The 15,651-nt window shown below is 50.6% G+C and overlaps 1 protein-coding gene across 3 annotated transcripts in view; it reads right to left on the bottom strand.

Annotated features, from left to right (window-relative positions):
* ANO2 (anoctamin 2) overlaps positions 1-15,651 on the bottom strand; it is a 253,462-nt gene that overhangs the window by 60,132 nt on the left and 177,679 nt on the right. For all 3 annotated transcript variants that reach the window (XM_074357441.1, XM_074357442.1, XM_074357443.1), the window contains exon 15: positions 2,788-2,862. In XM_074357441.1, coding sequence (XP_074213542.1) covers positions 2,788-2,862 — 75 coding nt within the window. The remainder of the gene's footprint in view (positions 1-2,787; positions 2,863-15,651) is intronic.

The following is a 15,651-nucleotide window of genomic DNA, read 5'->3' on the forward strand; positions in this document are numbered from 1 at the left end:
GGCTCCCACCACTCAGGAAAGCCCTCCATCCCACCCTCCCTTCCTTCCTGGCTCCTCCGCCAAATGACCCTCCCCAGCCCTCTGATGCTAATTACTTGCGATCCTAACTTTCCTGGTCCTGATTTTCCACCCCACTACAGACATCAGGTTCTGAACCTCTCCTTCTGTGTTTCCTGCAAGCACTTCAAGGTTCACAGTGTTCAAGCTGGACGAGCTTGGCGGGCACTGCCCAGTCCCGGGGCCATCTGGCAGATGAGGAAACAAGGCGTGCAGAGGGAAGTGATCTGCTCAAAGTCACAAGGCATAGCTACAACGCTAGATCAGGGTAGGGACGAAAGAATTTTAGCACTGAGGGGGCCACACCCACCTTCCATCTCATGGACAAGGGAATGGAGGCCCAGGAAGCAGCAATGATTGGTCCAAGGTATGGGGGATACGTGGCAAAGCGGAGACACTAATGGTGATGACTTATCAGCAGAAGCCAGCCCCTCTGCGCCCTCTTGATTTCATTCTTCGATGCACATCTGCACTGGCATGAATCCCTATAGCCACCCTGCAAGGTAACACCTTTTGTGGCTGTGATTTAGCGCCATCCAGGATTTGAAGCCTGCTCTGTGGCTCCAAAGTCTACATTCCCATCCTGACATTGGAACCCAGGTCTCTGGGCACTAAATCCAGTACTATCTTCAGTACTCAGGTGGCATCATTGACTATGCTTATTAAATTCAACAAATATTTTCCCACCATCTCCTGCGCTGGGTGGATTGCACGGTGGTGATCAGTGTCCTCTAGCTAGGCGCAGAGCGGGGCTGGTCTTGTACTGCATTCCGTGTCCCACACCATGACCCAGAGCCGCCTCCTGGGGGGACCCTGTGCAGTAAAGCTTTGCTGACCTTCAGCTCTGGGCCATCTAGTGCCCCTGCATGTGGTCGCGTTACCACGGCCTCGGTGGCTCTTGGTGTTTTGGTCTCATCACTTTACTTGTGGACACAGCCAAACCACAATGGAAACCACACTATGGAGTCCAGCGCCTGATCTCACACTAGGAGAGAGGCGGGGAGGGGAGCTGGTCTGGTCCCTACCCTTGGACTCGCATTCTGAGCTGAAGTAGAGAAAACCGGGGCACACATCCAACAAGGATGAACCCAGGGGCAGCTGGACAGAGGCGCAGGCTTCAGCGTTCAGGAGCGTCCACTGTGCTCTGAGCAGAGAGCAGGGGGACGGGTCAGAGAAAAGCCACGGAAAAGGCTTTGGGCCAGATTCCTACGGGAAAGGCTGGGAGGAAAGGATAGCCAAGCCTTAGGAAGACTGAAAAGTATCTTTATCCAACATTTTTGTTACTTTCAGAAGGATGGGACACTACAAATGTCCTAGCCTGCCACTGCTGGAGGTGGAGGTCTATTTCACGTACCTGTTTTCTTATTTATGTGCGTGTTTGTTACCTGTAAACCCCTTAAGGGACAGATTATTTTATTTTTGTTTCTACTCTATACTCAGTGCCTAAGAATAGCGTCAAGCACCTAACCGGCACCCAAGAAGTATTTTTTTGAACGAATGAATAAACCCTTCGGCAACATCACGCATATGGTGGCTTGGAAGGGCTAAATGAACTTCACGCCATTCCAGCTGAACGCACTGCAATTCGCCACATACTGTTGAATAAATTCCGCACGCCCTGCTCTTGCTGAGCGATGAGACGGCACACGCAGCTCCTAAGCTTTGACAGGGCGCGCATCACCTCGGCACTGCAGAGGTGTCGAATTGGATGGTGCCTAGGCGTCCTTCACTCTTCAAGTGTTTGAGGTTAGAACACAGTTCCTGCCCTCAGTATCACGATGGCAATAACACTGGGAACCGCAACCTCGGGCCAGGGTCAGAGCTACCTCTGGCCAGTGGGCCCAGAAAGTTATGATGATTTGACACCCAATTTTTGGAATAAGCCATCCCTCCCCAAGCCCACAACACATGGGTAGGCCTGCTTAGAAGTGTTTTAAGGACAGAAGTTCCCAGCTCGAATGCTGGAAGCAGTCTACCCGGAGATGGGGCGCCGACGTCTCAGTCCTCTGAGCGTGCTGCCCAGGGCCGGCCCACTGCAGGTGCCCCTCATGGCTCCCAGGATGGCCTGATCCCGCCTCACCGATCAGCTCAGATGTGAATCACAGGCCCGTTTCTCACCTGCCCTGACACAGCGGAGGCCACCTGGGCCTCTCAAAAGGGCCCTCCCAAACTCTAAGGGAGAAGACAGGGAAATGAGCACGGCAACGAGAGGGCAGCTAAAGAACCAGGCTTACAGAGCACAAGCCGGTCGTCTTCTGTGGCTTCCAGATTCTTCTTTTCCACCAGCGACTGGGGAAACCCAGCCCCGCGGTCCGAACAGGCGGCCACCACTCTGCAGCCATCTTACCTGCACAGGTAGGACCTTCTTCAAAGGTCTCTGTCTGTCTCAAGGTGGAAGACAGCATCTCACAACCCGCCCCCTGGAAGCTCCACTTCAAACATCCACGGTCAAGGCTGGGAAGACAGAACCCCGTACTAGAGCGGCCGAAGGCCACTGACCCTCCCAGGGCTGGTTCTCTGAGAGAATCACTGTTCCCTCCTCGGCTGACCGACATCAGCACCGGCCTCACTACCAGGTGAGACCCTTCCCGTCTACCCAGCACTGCGGCTGCATCTTCAGCAGCCCCTCGCTGTCCCGGTCGCGTGAGACTAACACACCCACAGCATTCACCCCGCGGGATCTCCAGGCACGTGTCCCCAGCAGTTTTTTTGTTCCCCCCAGGAAATTACCATGAACAAGATGGAGGCAAAGTTCATCAAGTAGCCTGGGAAGCGATCCCTCCAGGTCAGCTTATCGTCATCATCCTGGGGAAACAGGAACAGAGACAGTCAGATGATGCAAATGACGGGTGTTAATTTTCTCTCAATTTTCCATAAGCGTGCATATCGCTAGTCATTCACCACTCCATGTAGGTATTTCTCTAGCCTCTGACAACTCACCCTGAACGTCAACAACCCTCCCAATGCTGTGATTTCTAAGGCAGCCTGGACAATCAGTGGTGAGGAGAGCACCACATTTGATCTCAGCCTCATCCTTGGCTGAGTTTTAGTTCAATCACTTATCAGCTCTGCGATCTTTGGCGTTTCTCTTAACGTTTCTGACCTTCTGTTTCTGCATCTGTGAAATGGGCACAGTCGTGACCTCTGTCCTGGCTAACGCACAGGATGGTTTTAATCGTTTTGTCTGAATGAGAACCACCTGAACATGGTAAAGCACTAGACAAATGTCAGATACAAACGACCACAGGGCAGCGTCCTGAAGCAGATCACTGTTTAGACCAAATGTCATCCACGGACCTTAGATCTTAAGTGTACAAATTCCCACAGTTTTGTTCTTCAGAGAATCTGTATGTGTTGTCACAGGTTCCCCCCACCCCCAAATGACTGTTCTCCCCTAGTCACAAATACAGACATTTCGAGGTGCAGGTTAAGCGGATGCTTTGCCATCAGTCGGGCTGAGAACCAGACCGGGTCCAGTTCCCAGGCTGCTCTTCTGGGACAACCATGTCCCTGACCACATCCTCCTTTGGCAGCCCCAAAGGACCCTTATTTGGCAGAGTGATGCCAACAAGTATGAGTGGTAAAAATGCCTGCTGACTAACGCCACCTAATTCTGGTCCAGGCAGCTGACTTCTCCGAGCTGCAGCTCTGTGAGATTAGAACCCATACAGTGCCTGCCCACCACCAGGTTGCTGGGAAGCCCACATGAAGCCGTGTTTGGGAAGATGCCGTGAAAACCGCAAAGCCCTCCACGCCGGCGAGGGAGGAGCCCCCCGCGTTTCTGCAGTGTGTCTGAATCGAACTCGGGGAGCGAGTGTTCCAGGGCCCCTCTGTTCCTACCCTCCCCTTCTCGCTCCCAAAACCGCTGGTGATTTCAGAACACACCTGCCTTGGCTCTCGCAACAGTGCCATCTAGTCTCTGAAAGCTTGTACTGTAGGCCGAGGGCCCTCCTGGCCTAAAAAATCATCTTTCTAAAAACCTTTGTGCACCCACCGCGTGCAGACCTTAGGGCCAGGCACAGTGGGCGGACAGGGGACAGTGGCCATGATCACCATCCCTGCGCAGCTCCTGGTCCACTGAGATGGAAGCGACACGCCCACACTAGAAAGTCTGAGGACTCACTCGCCACTGTGGGGGCACAGGTTACCCGGGACTTGAGGACAGGAACGATGTGTCCTTTTCACGGCACGTCTGGGGCTGAGCACAGCTCTGATCAGGCTTACATGGGGTGGAAACGAGCCTTAAGGCTGAAGTCATTCAGTAATTAGTGCTTTCAGTTACAGACGATGTAAACAGGGGTACTCAGCTTCTCACAGACCGTGACAGGATCAGGTCTCCAGGCTCGGAGCCCAGCAGACTTTCCATCACGCGAGGACGAGGTAACTAGGGGTCGTGACCCTACTGCATGGGAGGGACCATCTAAGCCCGTTTCTATTAGGACTGGAACAAGATTCCTCAATGTCTTTCCTTTTTCCTTTTTGATTAATTCTTGGTTTCACTCACATTAGTGGTTTTTCCTTTAAGGTTCTGATGAGGACAACTGAAGATGGGCAGGTGGACGGTAACACTCAGAGGGGATTATGGAAAGAAGGGTTGGGGTGGGAGGAGCTCTTCTGCGGGCCTCTCTCACCACAGTTAAGGTTTTGATGGTTTGGACCCTTTTCCTAATCTTTGGCCTAGGGAGAGGTTCTGCCTTAAAGATCAGCAGACCAGGTGAGTTCTGAAACACCAGCAGGGAGGAGGGAAGAGGGAACTCCAGTTACAGGTTCTGTGTCACCATCCCCCCCCCAGGGGGGCTCCCTGGGTGGGGAGCAGGGCAAGGAGAGGCAGGAAGACCCATGCGTGGCCCGTGAAATGAGGGGAGGGGTAAGAAACACTGGTCAATGAGGGTGAGACCGGGGTCAGAGTGGCCCTCAGGGCGGAGACAGACAGCCCTGGAAGAAATGGGAGAAAGGGAATTATAAGCAGAGAAGCAGGAAACATGGCCCCAGATGCTGTCCCCTTAATTCAGGCCAAAGACCAGCCTCTACCCCACCGGGGACACCTCTGTCCTGGGGCACGAGTTTCAGCTCAGTTCCACTCAACAGACGCGATCTGGGTGTCTTGGATGGGCTGGACGGAGGACACAGGGAGGAGAAGGCTCGGCCCTGCCCAAGAGATCCCACTGAGGACACAAGGGAAGGGATTTCAGAGCTGACCCTGCTAGGGAAGGCGATGCTACTTTTTTTTTGCATAAAAATGAGACATAACTACAAAGCCATTGAATCCAATGTCCTCTCAAAGCAACTATCTTAAAGAACAACAGTCATTTTGATACAGACGTTCTGGTGTTTGTTGAAAAATCACTCTCATATTTACACGGATGAGCCCTTTTTTTTTTCCTGGAAGTGATAGCTTCCAACATACACACAGTTCCCATACATTCAGACACTTCTCAAACACAAGCGCCGAGAGAAACGCGAAGATTCCAGACTGGCTTCCAAGCTCCCCGAGTTACCAGAAAAGATGCCAGTGAGCCAAGGGGCCCTTCTGTATAATAACTGGCTCTGATAACGGAAGCTAATTAGAATCTCCACTCGCTGGCACAGTCAAGATGTGAAGATTCACGGCAAGACACCACCCAGTCAATTACGCTCTGTGTGAAAGCCACATAACCAGCTTCTGGGATCGCAGAAGAAAAGTAGACGGGGAACCACAGCTTCTGAGTTTAACTCTTGGCGCTCGTCCTTACTAGTCAAGTGGCCTTGGGAAACTCCCAGAGCCTCCCTTTCCTCAGCTGTCAAGCAATTATATTCTTCATCTGTAAAATGTGTACATGGTAATATCCATCCCACCAAATGACCATGCGTTTTGTATTCATCAGCCAACCAGTGGAGGGGCCGAGCCAGGGCACCTGCACACAGAGGGCAGGACTCTCAGTGCCTCCCTCTCCTTCTGAAATGGACTGTTGTCATCAACACTTGTCCCATCGAAGTGGCAGAGGCATTGTGTGGACCACATGGCTGGATGCCCGTGAGAGCACTTTGTAAGCGCCAAGGCGTCACACAAACGTAAGGTCTAATCAGCTTCGTGATTCCGTCAAAAGCAGGTGGTTAGGAAGCACTCAGTTAATTCATCCTCGTGAAGACATGAGCCCGCTGTCGCCTGCGCTGGGGTCTTTGTCCCTGGACTCTGACTCCCACTTCCAGGTCTCCAAACAGGAAGTAGCAGGGTGATATTCACGTGAAACCACAGAAGTGTCCTTCTGGCAAACTAGACAGTTGGACATGCAGTTACTGAAAATGCAATGAGAACACTATCTAAGCAAATCCCTTTGGAGAGCAGCCTTGAACAGTGGCCAATCACCCTTGAGTTGGTATTTTTTTAAATGAAGTTGTAACTTCCATACGGTAAAATTCACCGTTTGCAGTGCTGCAAGTCTGAATAAACATGCACGTACTGCTGTAGAACCACAACCACAGGCAAGATACAGAAGAGCCCACAGTCCTCGAGATAGACCCCCATGTCTCTTTGTGGTCCACCACCTCCCCCGATCCACAGATCCTCGCAAGATCTGTTCTCCATCCCTTGAGTTTTGCCTTTTCCAAACTTTATAAGTAACTTCATGCCGTAGGGAGCCTCGTGAGACTGACTTCTCTCACCCAGTGCAGTGCACTGGGGGCTCATCCCGGCTGCATTCTCCCGAGTCTGTTCCTTCTTATTGCTAAGTAGTATTCCCCGAATGGATGTGCCACAGTTCGTCCAACCGTCCCTAGCTGAGAGACGTTTGGGCTGTCCCCAGTTCTCGGGGGTTATAAAAAGCCGTTGTAAGCATTTGCGGGCTGCAGTTTTCATTTCACTTAGGTAAACACCAAGCAGTGGAAGTGCTGAGTCATTGGGTGAGTCTGTGTTTGATTTATAAGCAGCCGCCAGACTGTTTTCCAAAATGGCTGTGCTGTTTTGCATTTTCACCAGTAACATATGAGAATTCCTTCCTCTACTTTCTTTTCTTTAAATAAACTTTTAATTTTAGAATACTTTTAGATTTTATTTTAGAATAGTTTTAGATTTACAGAAAAACTTCAAAAACGGTACAGAAGAGTGTGCGTGTACGTGTGTGTATATATAGACACACACTCTGCACCCAGTTCCCCTGTCACATTAGTGTGGGTACATTTTTTGCAACCCGTGAACCAATGTTGTACATTATTATTCACTAAAGTTCACACTTTATTTGGATTTTCTTGGTTTCCACTGCTTAGGTGACACTATCCCCTTTCTGCCCCAGAGTCCCATCCATGCTCTGTTCAGCCAGCCGTCTCTGTGGGCTTCCCGAGACTATGACGGTTCCTCATACGTTTCTTGTTGTTGATGACCTTGTCAGTTCTGAGGAGTACTGGTCAAGGATTTTGTAGAATATTCCTCAATATGGGTTTGTCTGAAGTTTTTCTCATAATTAGACTTAAGTTATGGGCTCAGGGGAGGAACACCACTGCGGCAAAGTACTGTTTTCATCTCATCACATCAAGGGGACAGGCTATGCTATGACCTGCCACTCACGACGTTAACCTTGATCACTTGGTGGACGTGTTTGTCAGGTTTCCCTGCTGTCAAGTTACTCTTTCTCTCCCCAACCAGTTTCATACTTCACTCTTTAAAAGAAGTCACTACGTGCCCCCCGCCCCTATCTAAAGGGTAGGGAATTAAATTCCACCTCCTTGAAGAAGGGAGTATCTACAGATTCCTCCAGCTTTTTAATCCAGATGTTTATAGTATTTTACATTCACTTAAAGCAGGACTGTAGTAAAGAGATGCTCAGGCATGCCAAAGTTAAACCGTTGCAGACCGCTTTGAATTCAGTAAAGAAGAGTGAAGGGGATAAATGCCTTCTGAACAGGTTTCATGTCGGGAGCAGAACTGGATTTGGGCTTCCAAGGAAGCCGGCTGTGGTCCTCTTTCTTTGGGGAAGCCTGCAAGGGGCAGGAAACCAAGCACCGTCATCATCCCCAGCAGCCCATCCTCATCACCTGCCTCACCACCTCCAGCTAATACCCAGAGGGTCGTGAACAGATAGGCTCTGGTTTCCATTAGAATGTTCACACATTTAGCCTCCGTCCCTGCAAATATTTGGGAAGGCAGTGTCAGGAAGAGGAAAAAATAATGGATTTGGAAATACAAGACTAGGGCTTTATCCCTGTCTCTACCTCTTTATTAGCAGAACAACCTTTGGCATATTATCATTTCTCTGTGCACTCATAGCCACATCTTTAACCAGACAACTGGTCAACCTGCCCTCCTGCGTACTCAGTAGCACACCACGTATGTTGATGGTATGGAAAATCCTAAGTCCTGTATAACTGTGAGTTACTACTACTCCTGTTTCTATGTGGGAAGCATTCATTGAACATCAAATGTGTACCCAGTGCTATTCTGGCACTAGGCCCTGGAGATTTGCAGAATAGTTCACATTCTTTGTTCTTAGGGAATTCCCTCACTACTAAAAGAAACTGAGAAAGACAAACACAAAGCATGACATGATGTGACGTGTGTCATGGGAGCACTGAGGAAGGAGGAACCACCTGCCTAGGGGAATAAGACTTCAAAGATGAAGAGACATTTTGTTTGTGACTGAAAGGTGGCAAGATGAAAAGGGAGATGAAGGTCTTCCAGAGAAAGTGGCAGGTCCAAGAGCACCGAGTCATCATCAGATATCATCACATACAGTAACAGACAGGACCCACAGGGCTTCCAGGGGACAGGCCCCTCCCCCACAGCCTCTGCTTCAGCTCCTCCCCAAAGTACCTAGGTGACAGTATCTGATGCATATTTCCTGAGTTTTTCCGATGCTAAAACCACCATCAAATGGAGAAAAAAAAATAACTACTTGATGATCAGATCATGAGCACATGGCCCCCAGACCTGCTGGCACCTAAGGACTGATCACCCAACCAATCAGAGATTTGTGCACAAGCTGGCACCTGGGGCCGCCCCTCCCTCACCTGGCCTTTAAAAACACCTTCACGGTGTTCGGGGTTTTAGAACACCAGCCCCTCGCCCTTCTTGTACTGGTGCCTTTACAATAAACGCTGCACTTTCCTTCGCCATAGCCCGGTGTCAGGAGATCAGCCTTGCTGCGTGCAGGTGAGCAGATCCAAGCCTGGTTTGGCGACAACAGCACCATCAAGCGGTTCAGAGTAACAAGGGGGCTCAGCGTAGACAGAGCGGGATTTAGGCAGGGAACAAGGCTGACTCACGGCCTTCCCGCCTCATGTGGAGGGACGTCCCCCCCTTCCTGTTGAGGGTCAGCTTCTCCACCTTCCCTTTGGACCTCACCCTTTCCTCAGGAACCTCACCCTTTCCTACCTTAAGCCGGTGCTCTCGCGCGCCAGCATACAGCTCCGGAATCACCCATAAGACTCATTAGAGCTCATTTCTGGGCCCCATCCTCAGAAGTCCTGATTCAGTAGGTCCGGAGTGGGCCTGAGAGTTTGCACTTCTAACAAGTTTCCAGGTAACGCTGGTGCTAGAGATAATGCTGATTAAGGGGTCACATTTTGGTAACCCCACTCTTAAACCATCTCCTTTCTGCTAGGTATTGCCATTCAGCCTATCAACACACTGAACCATAAGAGCTACCACTTTATTATTTATTTTTAATGGAGGCCCTGAGGATTGAACCCAGGACCTCATCCATGCAAAGCATACACTCAACCACTGAGCTATACCCTCCCTGCCCCCGGCTACCACTTTTAAATTACTTATCATGTGACTGACAAGCAGCTAAGTGTCTAAGGCATATTCCATTTAATTCCTGCAATGGCCCTTGAAGTCACAGTTAGTGTCGTCCCCCCCCCCCCCCCCGCCACCAACAGCTGCAGAAAGTGAGCTTCGGGGAGTTAAGGATCTTGGTCGCAAGCTAACAAGTCACAGCTCTGGAACCCAGTGTGCCTGAGTCCATGCCGGCGCTCACCAACCTCCCGTGTGGTGCAGCCTCCCCAGGGCTCCGCATCCAACAAAACAAGGGCACTGAGGAGCAGCCACAGCACAGGAAGGAAACTAGAAGAGAGCCATGCCACCAAAGTCCAGGGAAGGAAGGTTCAAGAAGCAGGCACAGCTTCTCTTAACAGAGAGACCAAGTGAGTTAAGACAGCAGAGTGTCTGCTGGAATTGACCACGAAGGTCTTCTGTGCCCCGTGAGACACAGAATGAAGGAATATCGGAGCAAACCCAAGATTGCACATGATAAGAAAGCAGATGGGAGGGGAGGTGAGAGAGCTGCTGTAGTCTGCTTTCTTGAGAAGTTTTGGGAACAAAGGGTTGAGCCAAGTTCAGGCCAGTGCGCCCCACCGCAACACCCTCCTTCTGGCCAGAATCATGGATTTACTGACCAGCCCCACATTGAGGATCTCGCATCTTCACCATCAGCTCAGAGCTCTCAGCTGAGCTTCAAAGTCGTTTGTCCGACATCTTGGTGGACGTCTTCAGCGGGATGCCCCAAGCTCAAAATGTCCCCAAAAAATGAACCATTTTATCCCTTAAACCTCCTTCTTTCATGCTCCCTAACTCAGTGAGCTCAACCATGGTCCTCTGAGCAGGCAAAGCTGGGAACTGAGGTATTCACTTGGGCTTTTTCCTCCCACACACTCACCTCAACCAGTCCCAAGTCCTACAGAGCCTGGCTCCTTCAGCATCCCCCCGTCTGCCGCTGCTCTTCCTTCTACTGCCGATGCCCCGCACATCTCCAGCCACGTTACCCTCTAACGTGATGCTGTAACTGTTGACTCTCTTTCCTCTTCATGGACTGTCAGCTCCAGGAGAGCAGAGACCACGCTGTACTCCTCCCCATGTACCCGGGGTGTAAGCACAGGGGCAGGTACGTAGTGTTAAGCTCGATGAATGTTCGTGCAATCACTGTGTCTCCTGTCAGAGTATGAAAACTCTGAAAACAATCTTGGTGACAATTAACCAGCCTCAATACAAACTATAAAGAGGAGCCAATTAAAATTAGAAAACTCAACTGCTGAGACAAAAGCCAAGCTAAAGGCAGTCAGCAGCAGACTACACAATGCAGAAGAACGAGTAAGTGATTCAGAAGACAGGATAAGGGAAGTCACCCAGTCAGAACAGCAGACAGACGAGCAAATGAAAACCAGTGACAGCAATATAAGGGACCTATGGGATAACAGAAAGCACGCCAATCTACGCATAATAGGGGTCCCCAAAGGAGAAGAAAGAGAAAAGGGGATGATAAATGTATTTCAAGAAATCATAACTGAAAACTTCCCAAACCTAAGGAAAGAAACAGAGATCCAACTACAGGAAAATTAAGCAGCCTCAGCCGGGTCCCTCTGGGCCAGGAGGCAAGCAGGGCACGGCCTGGGCACTGTTAGAACCTGGGAGGCCAGCGGTAGGTGGGAATCCAATTGCCAGTTCATCCCTGTCTTCGGGGACACCTTGTCTGCCTTGATTTCCTGAGACAAAGGGTCCAACCACTATAGCGGATGGAGGTCTTCTACCAATCTGGAAGTAACTGAAGCCAAACCCTGCTTTGGTCAGGGCAGGACAGCGTGTAATTCCTCCCACTGTTTGGTGATTTTACTGCTAAAATCACAGAAAAACAGGCTCTGGCTCCCAGCCTGCCCTCCTGAGGTGAGCCTGCTGACTCTGCTCCCTCTGGCTCCGGGACAGTTTGCTGCTTCATTTCTGTTTCCCAGCGGGGCGGCTATGGCCTCCCTGGGTCCCGGGACTGCGCTCAGCATCTCTTCCCTCCCTTACCCCAATCCCAGCCATTCTACCATGCGCCCTGCCTGGCTTCGGACTGCAGACGGCCCCTCTCCACCCACTCTCTGAAGGGAGGGTGGTGGTGGAAAAATGGGTCTCAGACCGGCTGTCCCTAACCACATGGGAGAGCCCAGGGCCGCCAAGTCATCGTCCTTCTCCAGACCTCGCCTGTAGAAGGAGGAAGCTGGGCTGAAGCCATCAGTGCCCTCAGCTAGTACCACAGGCACGAATCCTTATTCTCTAACCTCGTCTAGAACATCACGTAGACCTCAGACCGTGGCCTTGGGGGTTAGAACACATCCAAGCCCAGGACCGTGGCCTCCACAGCTTGACGTGATGTGGGTACCATCCCCTCTGGAGCCACGCTTCCCACCATTCAATCCCTTCTCACTCCATCTCAGCCCCACTGGCTTCTTTCTTGTTCCCTGAACGTGACAAGCCAGTTTCTGCCTCAAGAACTGGGTAAGATTCCTCACCTTTACCTCTTTACCCCACTGGGTGCCCTGCTCGCTCACCCTTCCGTCCTCAGTTCTAGCAGCGCCCCCTCCCTGAGCTCTTCCCTGACGCCCCAGTCCATCCCCGGGCCTTTGGCATTCTCTCCCACTCCACCGTTCTCTGAAGTTATCTCATATATTTACTTATCTCCTCTCCATCTCCTTTAGGAAAACGTAAGCTCCATGAAGAGGGCAGGCAGCCTCTGGGTCTGGGTCACTGCTGGATCTCCAATGCAGAGACCAGCCTGGCTCGTGGAATTCATCTGCACATGTGACGCAGAGGTGCCTGTCAGTTTGGAAACAGCAGTCTAGCTCATCTTGGTGGCGCTCAGCGTGTGTAAGGATAGGATGGAGGGTTTAGTCTCCGGTGGGCCAAGTCTAGCTTCATACAGGAAGAGCCCACAGAACGATGCTTTGCCACTGCCTCAGGCTACACACCGGCGCCAAAACCTGAGAGGAGAAGTATTCCTCGTATATACACCACATCTTCTTTATCCAGTCATCTGGTGATGGACACTTAGGTTGCTTCCATGTCTTGGCTGTTGTAAATACTACTCAGCCATAAAAAAGAATGAAACAATGCCATTTGCAGCAACATGGATGGACCTAAAGATGATCATACTAAGTGAAGTAAGTCAGACAGAAAAAGGCAAATATATGGTATCGCTTATATGTGGAACCTTAAAAAATGGCACAAATGAACTTATTTGTAAAACAGAAACAGACTCATAGACATAGAAAACAAACTATGGTTACCAGGAGGAGTCAGGGAGAGATAAACTAGGAGTCTGGGATCTGCAGATACTAACCACTATACATAAAAAAGATAAACAACAAGGTCCTACTGTTTAGCACAGGGAACTATATTCAGTATCTTGTAATGATGTACAATGATAAAGAATATGAAAAAGAACATATATGTTTGTGTAAGTGAATCCGTATGCTATATACCAGAAACTAACACAACGTTATAAACCAACTGTATTACAACTTAAGAAAATTTTAAAAATAAATTAAAAAAAACCTAAGGGGAAAATGCAAAAGGTTCACGGTAACCTCTCAACATTTTAAGAAAAATAGTCAAGTACACATGTATGTGCCAATAAGGACAGCTTTTTGCATGGAAAACAACACAGGGGTGAGTGTTAGCCTGAGTGGTACCCAGCTGTGCTCTGGTCCACCCTCCTGCCTGGAGGCAAGGAGGCCACGCCGCCCGTTGCTCATTAGGAAGAACCTGTGACAGAGATCCTGCAGCCACGCTTATCTCCTTCTCCTGTGCCCTAGCCTTTTAGGTCCCACATTGTTCCTCAGTCTAACCTACAAGCCTCCAGCTTCAATTTGGGGCCGTTTCCTTCTGTTCTAGTCCACAGAATGGAAAACTGATCTGTAGAACGTTTGTTTACGAACCTGAAGTTGTTCATGAAACCCCCCCTTACTCTTTCTTCAGGCTCAATACTTGTCATTCCTATTTTTTTTCCTAAACAAATATGGAAGGAAATCAGTGGCTTTGCACTCCTGTCTGAATCTCCTCCCTCTTTACCCTGATGATGCTGTAAGGGGTCCCCACACCTAACTGTGCTGGGGGTGACTGAGGGGGACTGGGGAAGCAGGTCCTGAGCCCTGGACAATGGGAGGAAGAGAGCTGGTGGCTCAGCTCCCAGGAGAGGCTCAAACCACAGAGGAGACAGGTTGTCGCCATGCAAGGGTGAGGTCAGAATGGGAGCTCCCAGGACAAGGTCACTGACTCCCACATCGGCTGATCATCAGAATCACTTAGGGGGCTTCTCAAAATACACTGATTCCCAGCCCTGCCCCAGATCTACTAAACCAGAGTCTTGCAGGGGAAAGAATCTGTTTCTGAAAATGCTTCTTGGGTGATGCTGTAGCTCAGCCCAACTCGGGAAGCACTGTTCTTCGAGACTCACCACTCCCTCGCTGGGTTTGCTCCAGGGCCTGTATTCCTGTGGCTTGTCCCCCGTGAACAGATCCTCAGAGAGGAGCTCACAGGGTGGAAACAAGCTTGGAGACAATTCCCTCATGCACGGTGTCCGCACAGAACTCGTCACGTCAGCGGCATGGCTGGCCCAGCCAGCTTCCAGCTGGCTCCCAGCCATGCCCCTTCCCTCCTCTCTCCACACCTCCCCGCCCCACAAGCTGACTGGAGAGCTAGAGCAGCACTCATCAAACTTCAGTCCAGGGGTAACTCTCAGGTCCCGTGTGCTGTCCCCGTGCTCATGGAGTAGGAAGGTGAGAGCTGCGGGTGGGAGCTCTGCCTGGTCCCCGGCCACACTGTGATTCTCAAACCTAGCACTTGACCTGTCACAGAAGCCTGGACTGCATCTCATTATCTTAATTTATGCAGCTGCCTTACAGTTCGTGAAAGTATTTAAAATTCCCTGCTATGCGCAGAGCACCATTCAGAGTATGTATTACGAGATGGTCACTGTCCTCCATTCGAAAGTAGAGGTGTGAAAAAAAATGACATTTGGAAATGTGTTGGTAACTTTTACTTATAGTCTGTGCCCTCTGAAAGATTCCATGTGCAAATGAATAAATGGTGACTCTCGCTAATGTCCACGCGCTCCGGGCAAGAGAGAGAGGATGCTTTGTCGCTGTTCTGTTACTGCATCCGTCAGAGTTGCTTGAAGCAGGGCCAGAGCCGGCACTGTACAGCACCGTTAGATGACAGCATTTGGTTTTCACTAGGACTGCATGAGAAATGAATCTTCAGCAACTTGCAACAACAGCAAACTGGCAAGAAGACACTGTAATTAACGTTCACCACGGTGTTCGGGAACGCTGAACTCGGCCAGCCTAGACTGTTGGTTGGTTGGTTTCAGATTTTGTTAACTAACACAGAATAGAGGTGAGGTGCTCCTCCTCTTCATTACAAAGATGGGCCGGAACACACGAGAAGGGACCCCAGCAAGGAAAATTGGGTAAGACGTGCAGAAGCGTTTCCGAGATCTCCCCCAAACCTGGGGTCCCTGGTCCAGGGAGGTGGCCTCTGTCATGCTTCAGGAGAACAGTCATCTCCAAAGTGGGCCCAGGCATGTCCCAGAGACACAGCCAGAGCCACGATAACACACACCGGTCAGCACCCTGTTCTGAAATTAGTAAATGAAATAACCCAGGAAAGGGGTCGCTCCGCCCACACACGCCTCAGGGGAGGGGACACCCTGCCCCAGCCACACTCGCCTTTTCTTTGGGTTTGGGGCTCTCCAAGGCCAGGAGTCGGCTCTGTCCTGCTAGGCTGAGGACATCCTGGACAGAGCCACAGGACAGTGACACAGGCAGTCCCTGGCACACTCAGCTCCAGCTGGGCATGGGTCTCAGCTC

The sequence above is a fragment of the Camelus bactrianus genome, chromosome 34, assembly GCF_048773025.1.
Source record: "Camelus bactrianus isolate YW-2024 breed Bactrian camel chromosome 34, ASM4877302v1, whole genome shotgun sequence".
Lineage (NCBI taxonomy): Eukaryota > Metazoa > Chordata > Mammalia > Artiodactyla > Camelidae > Camelus > Camelus bactrianus.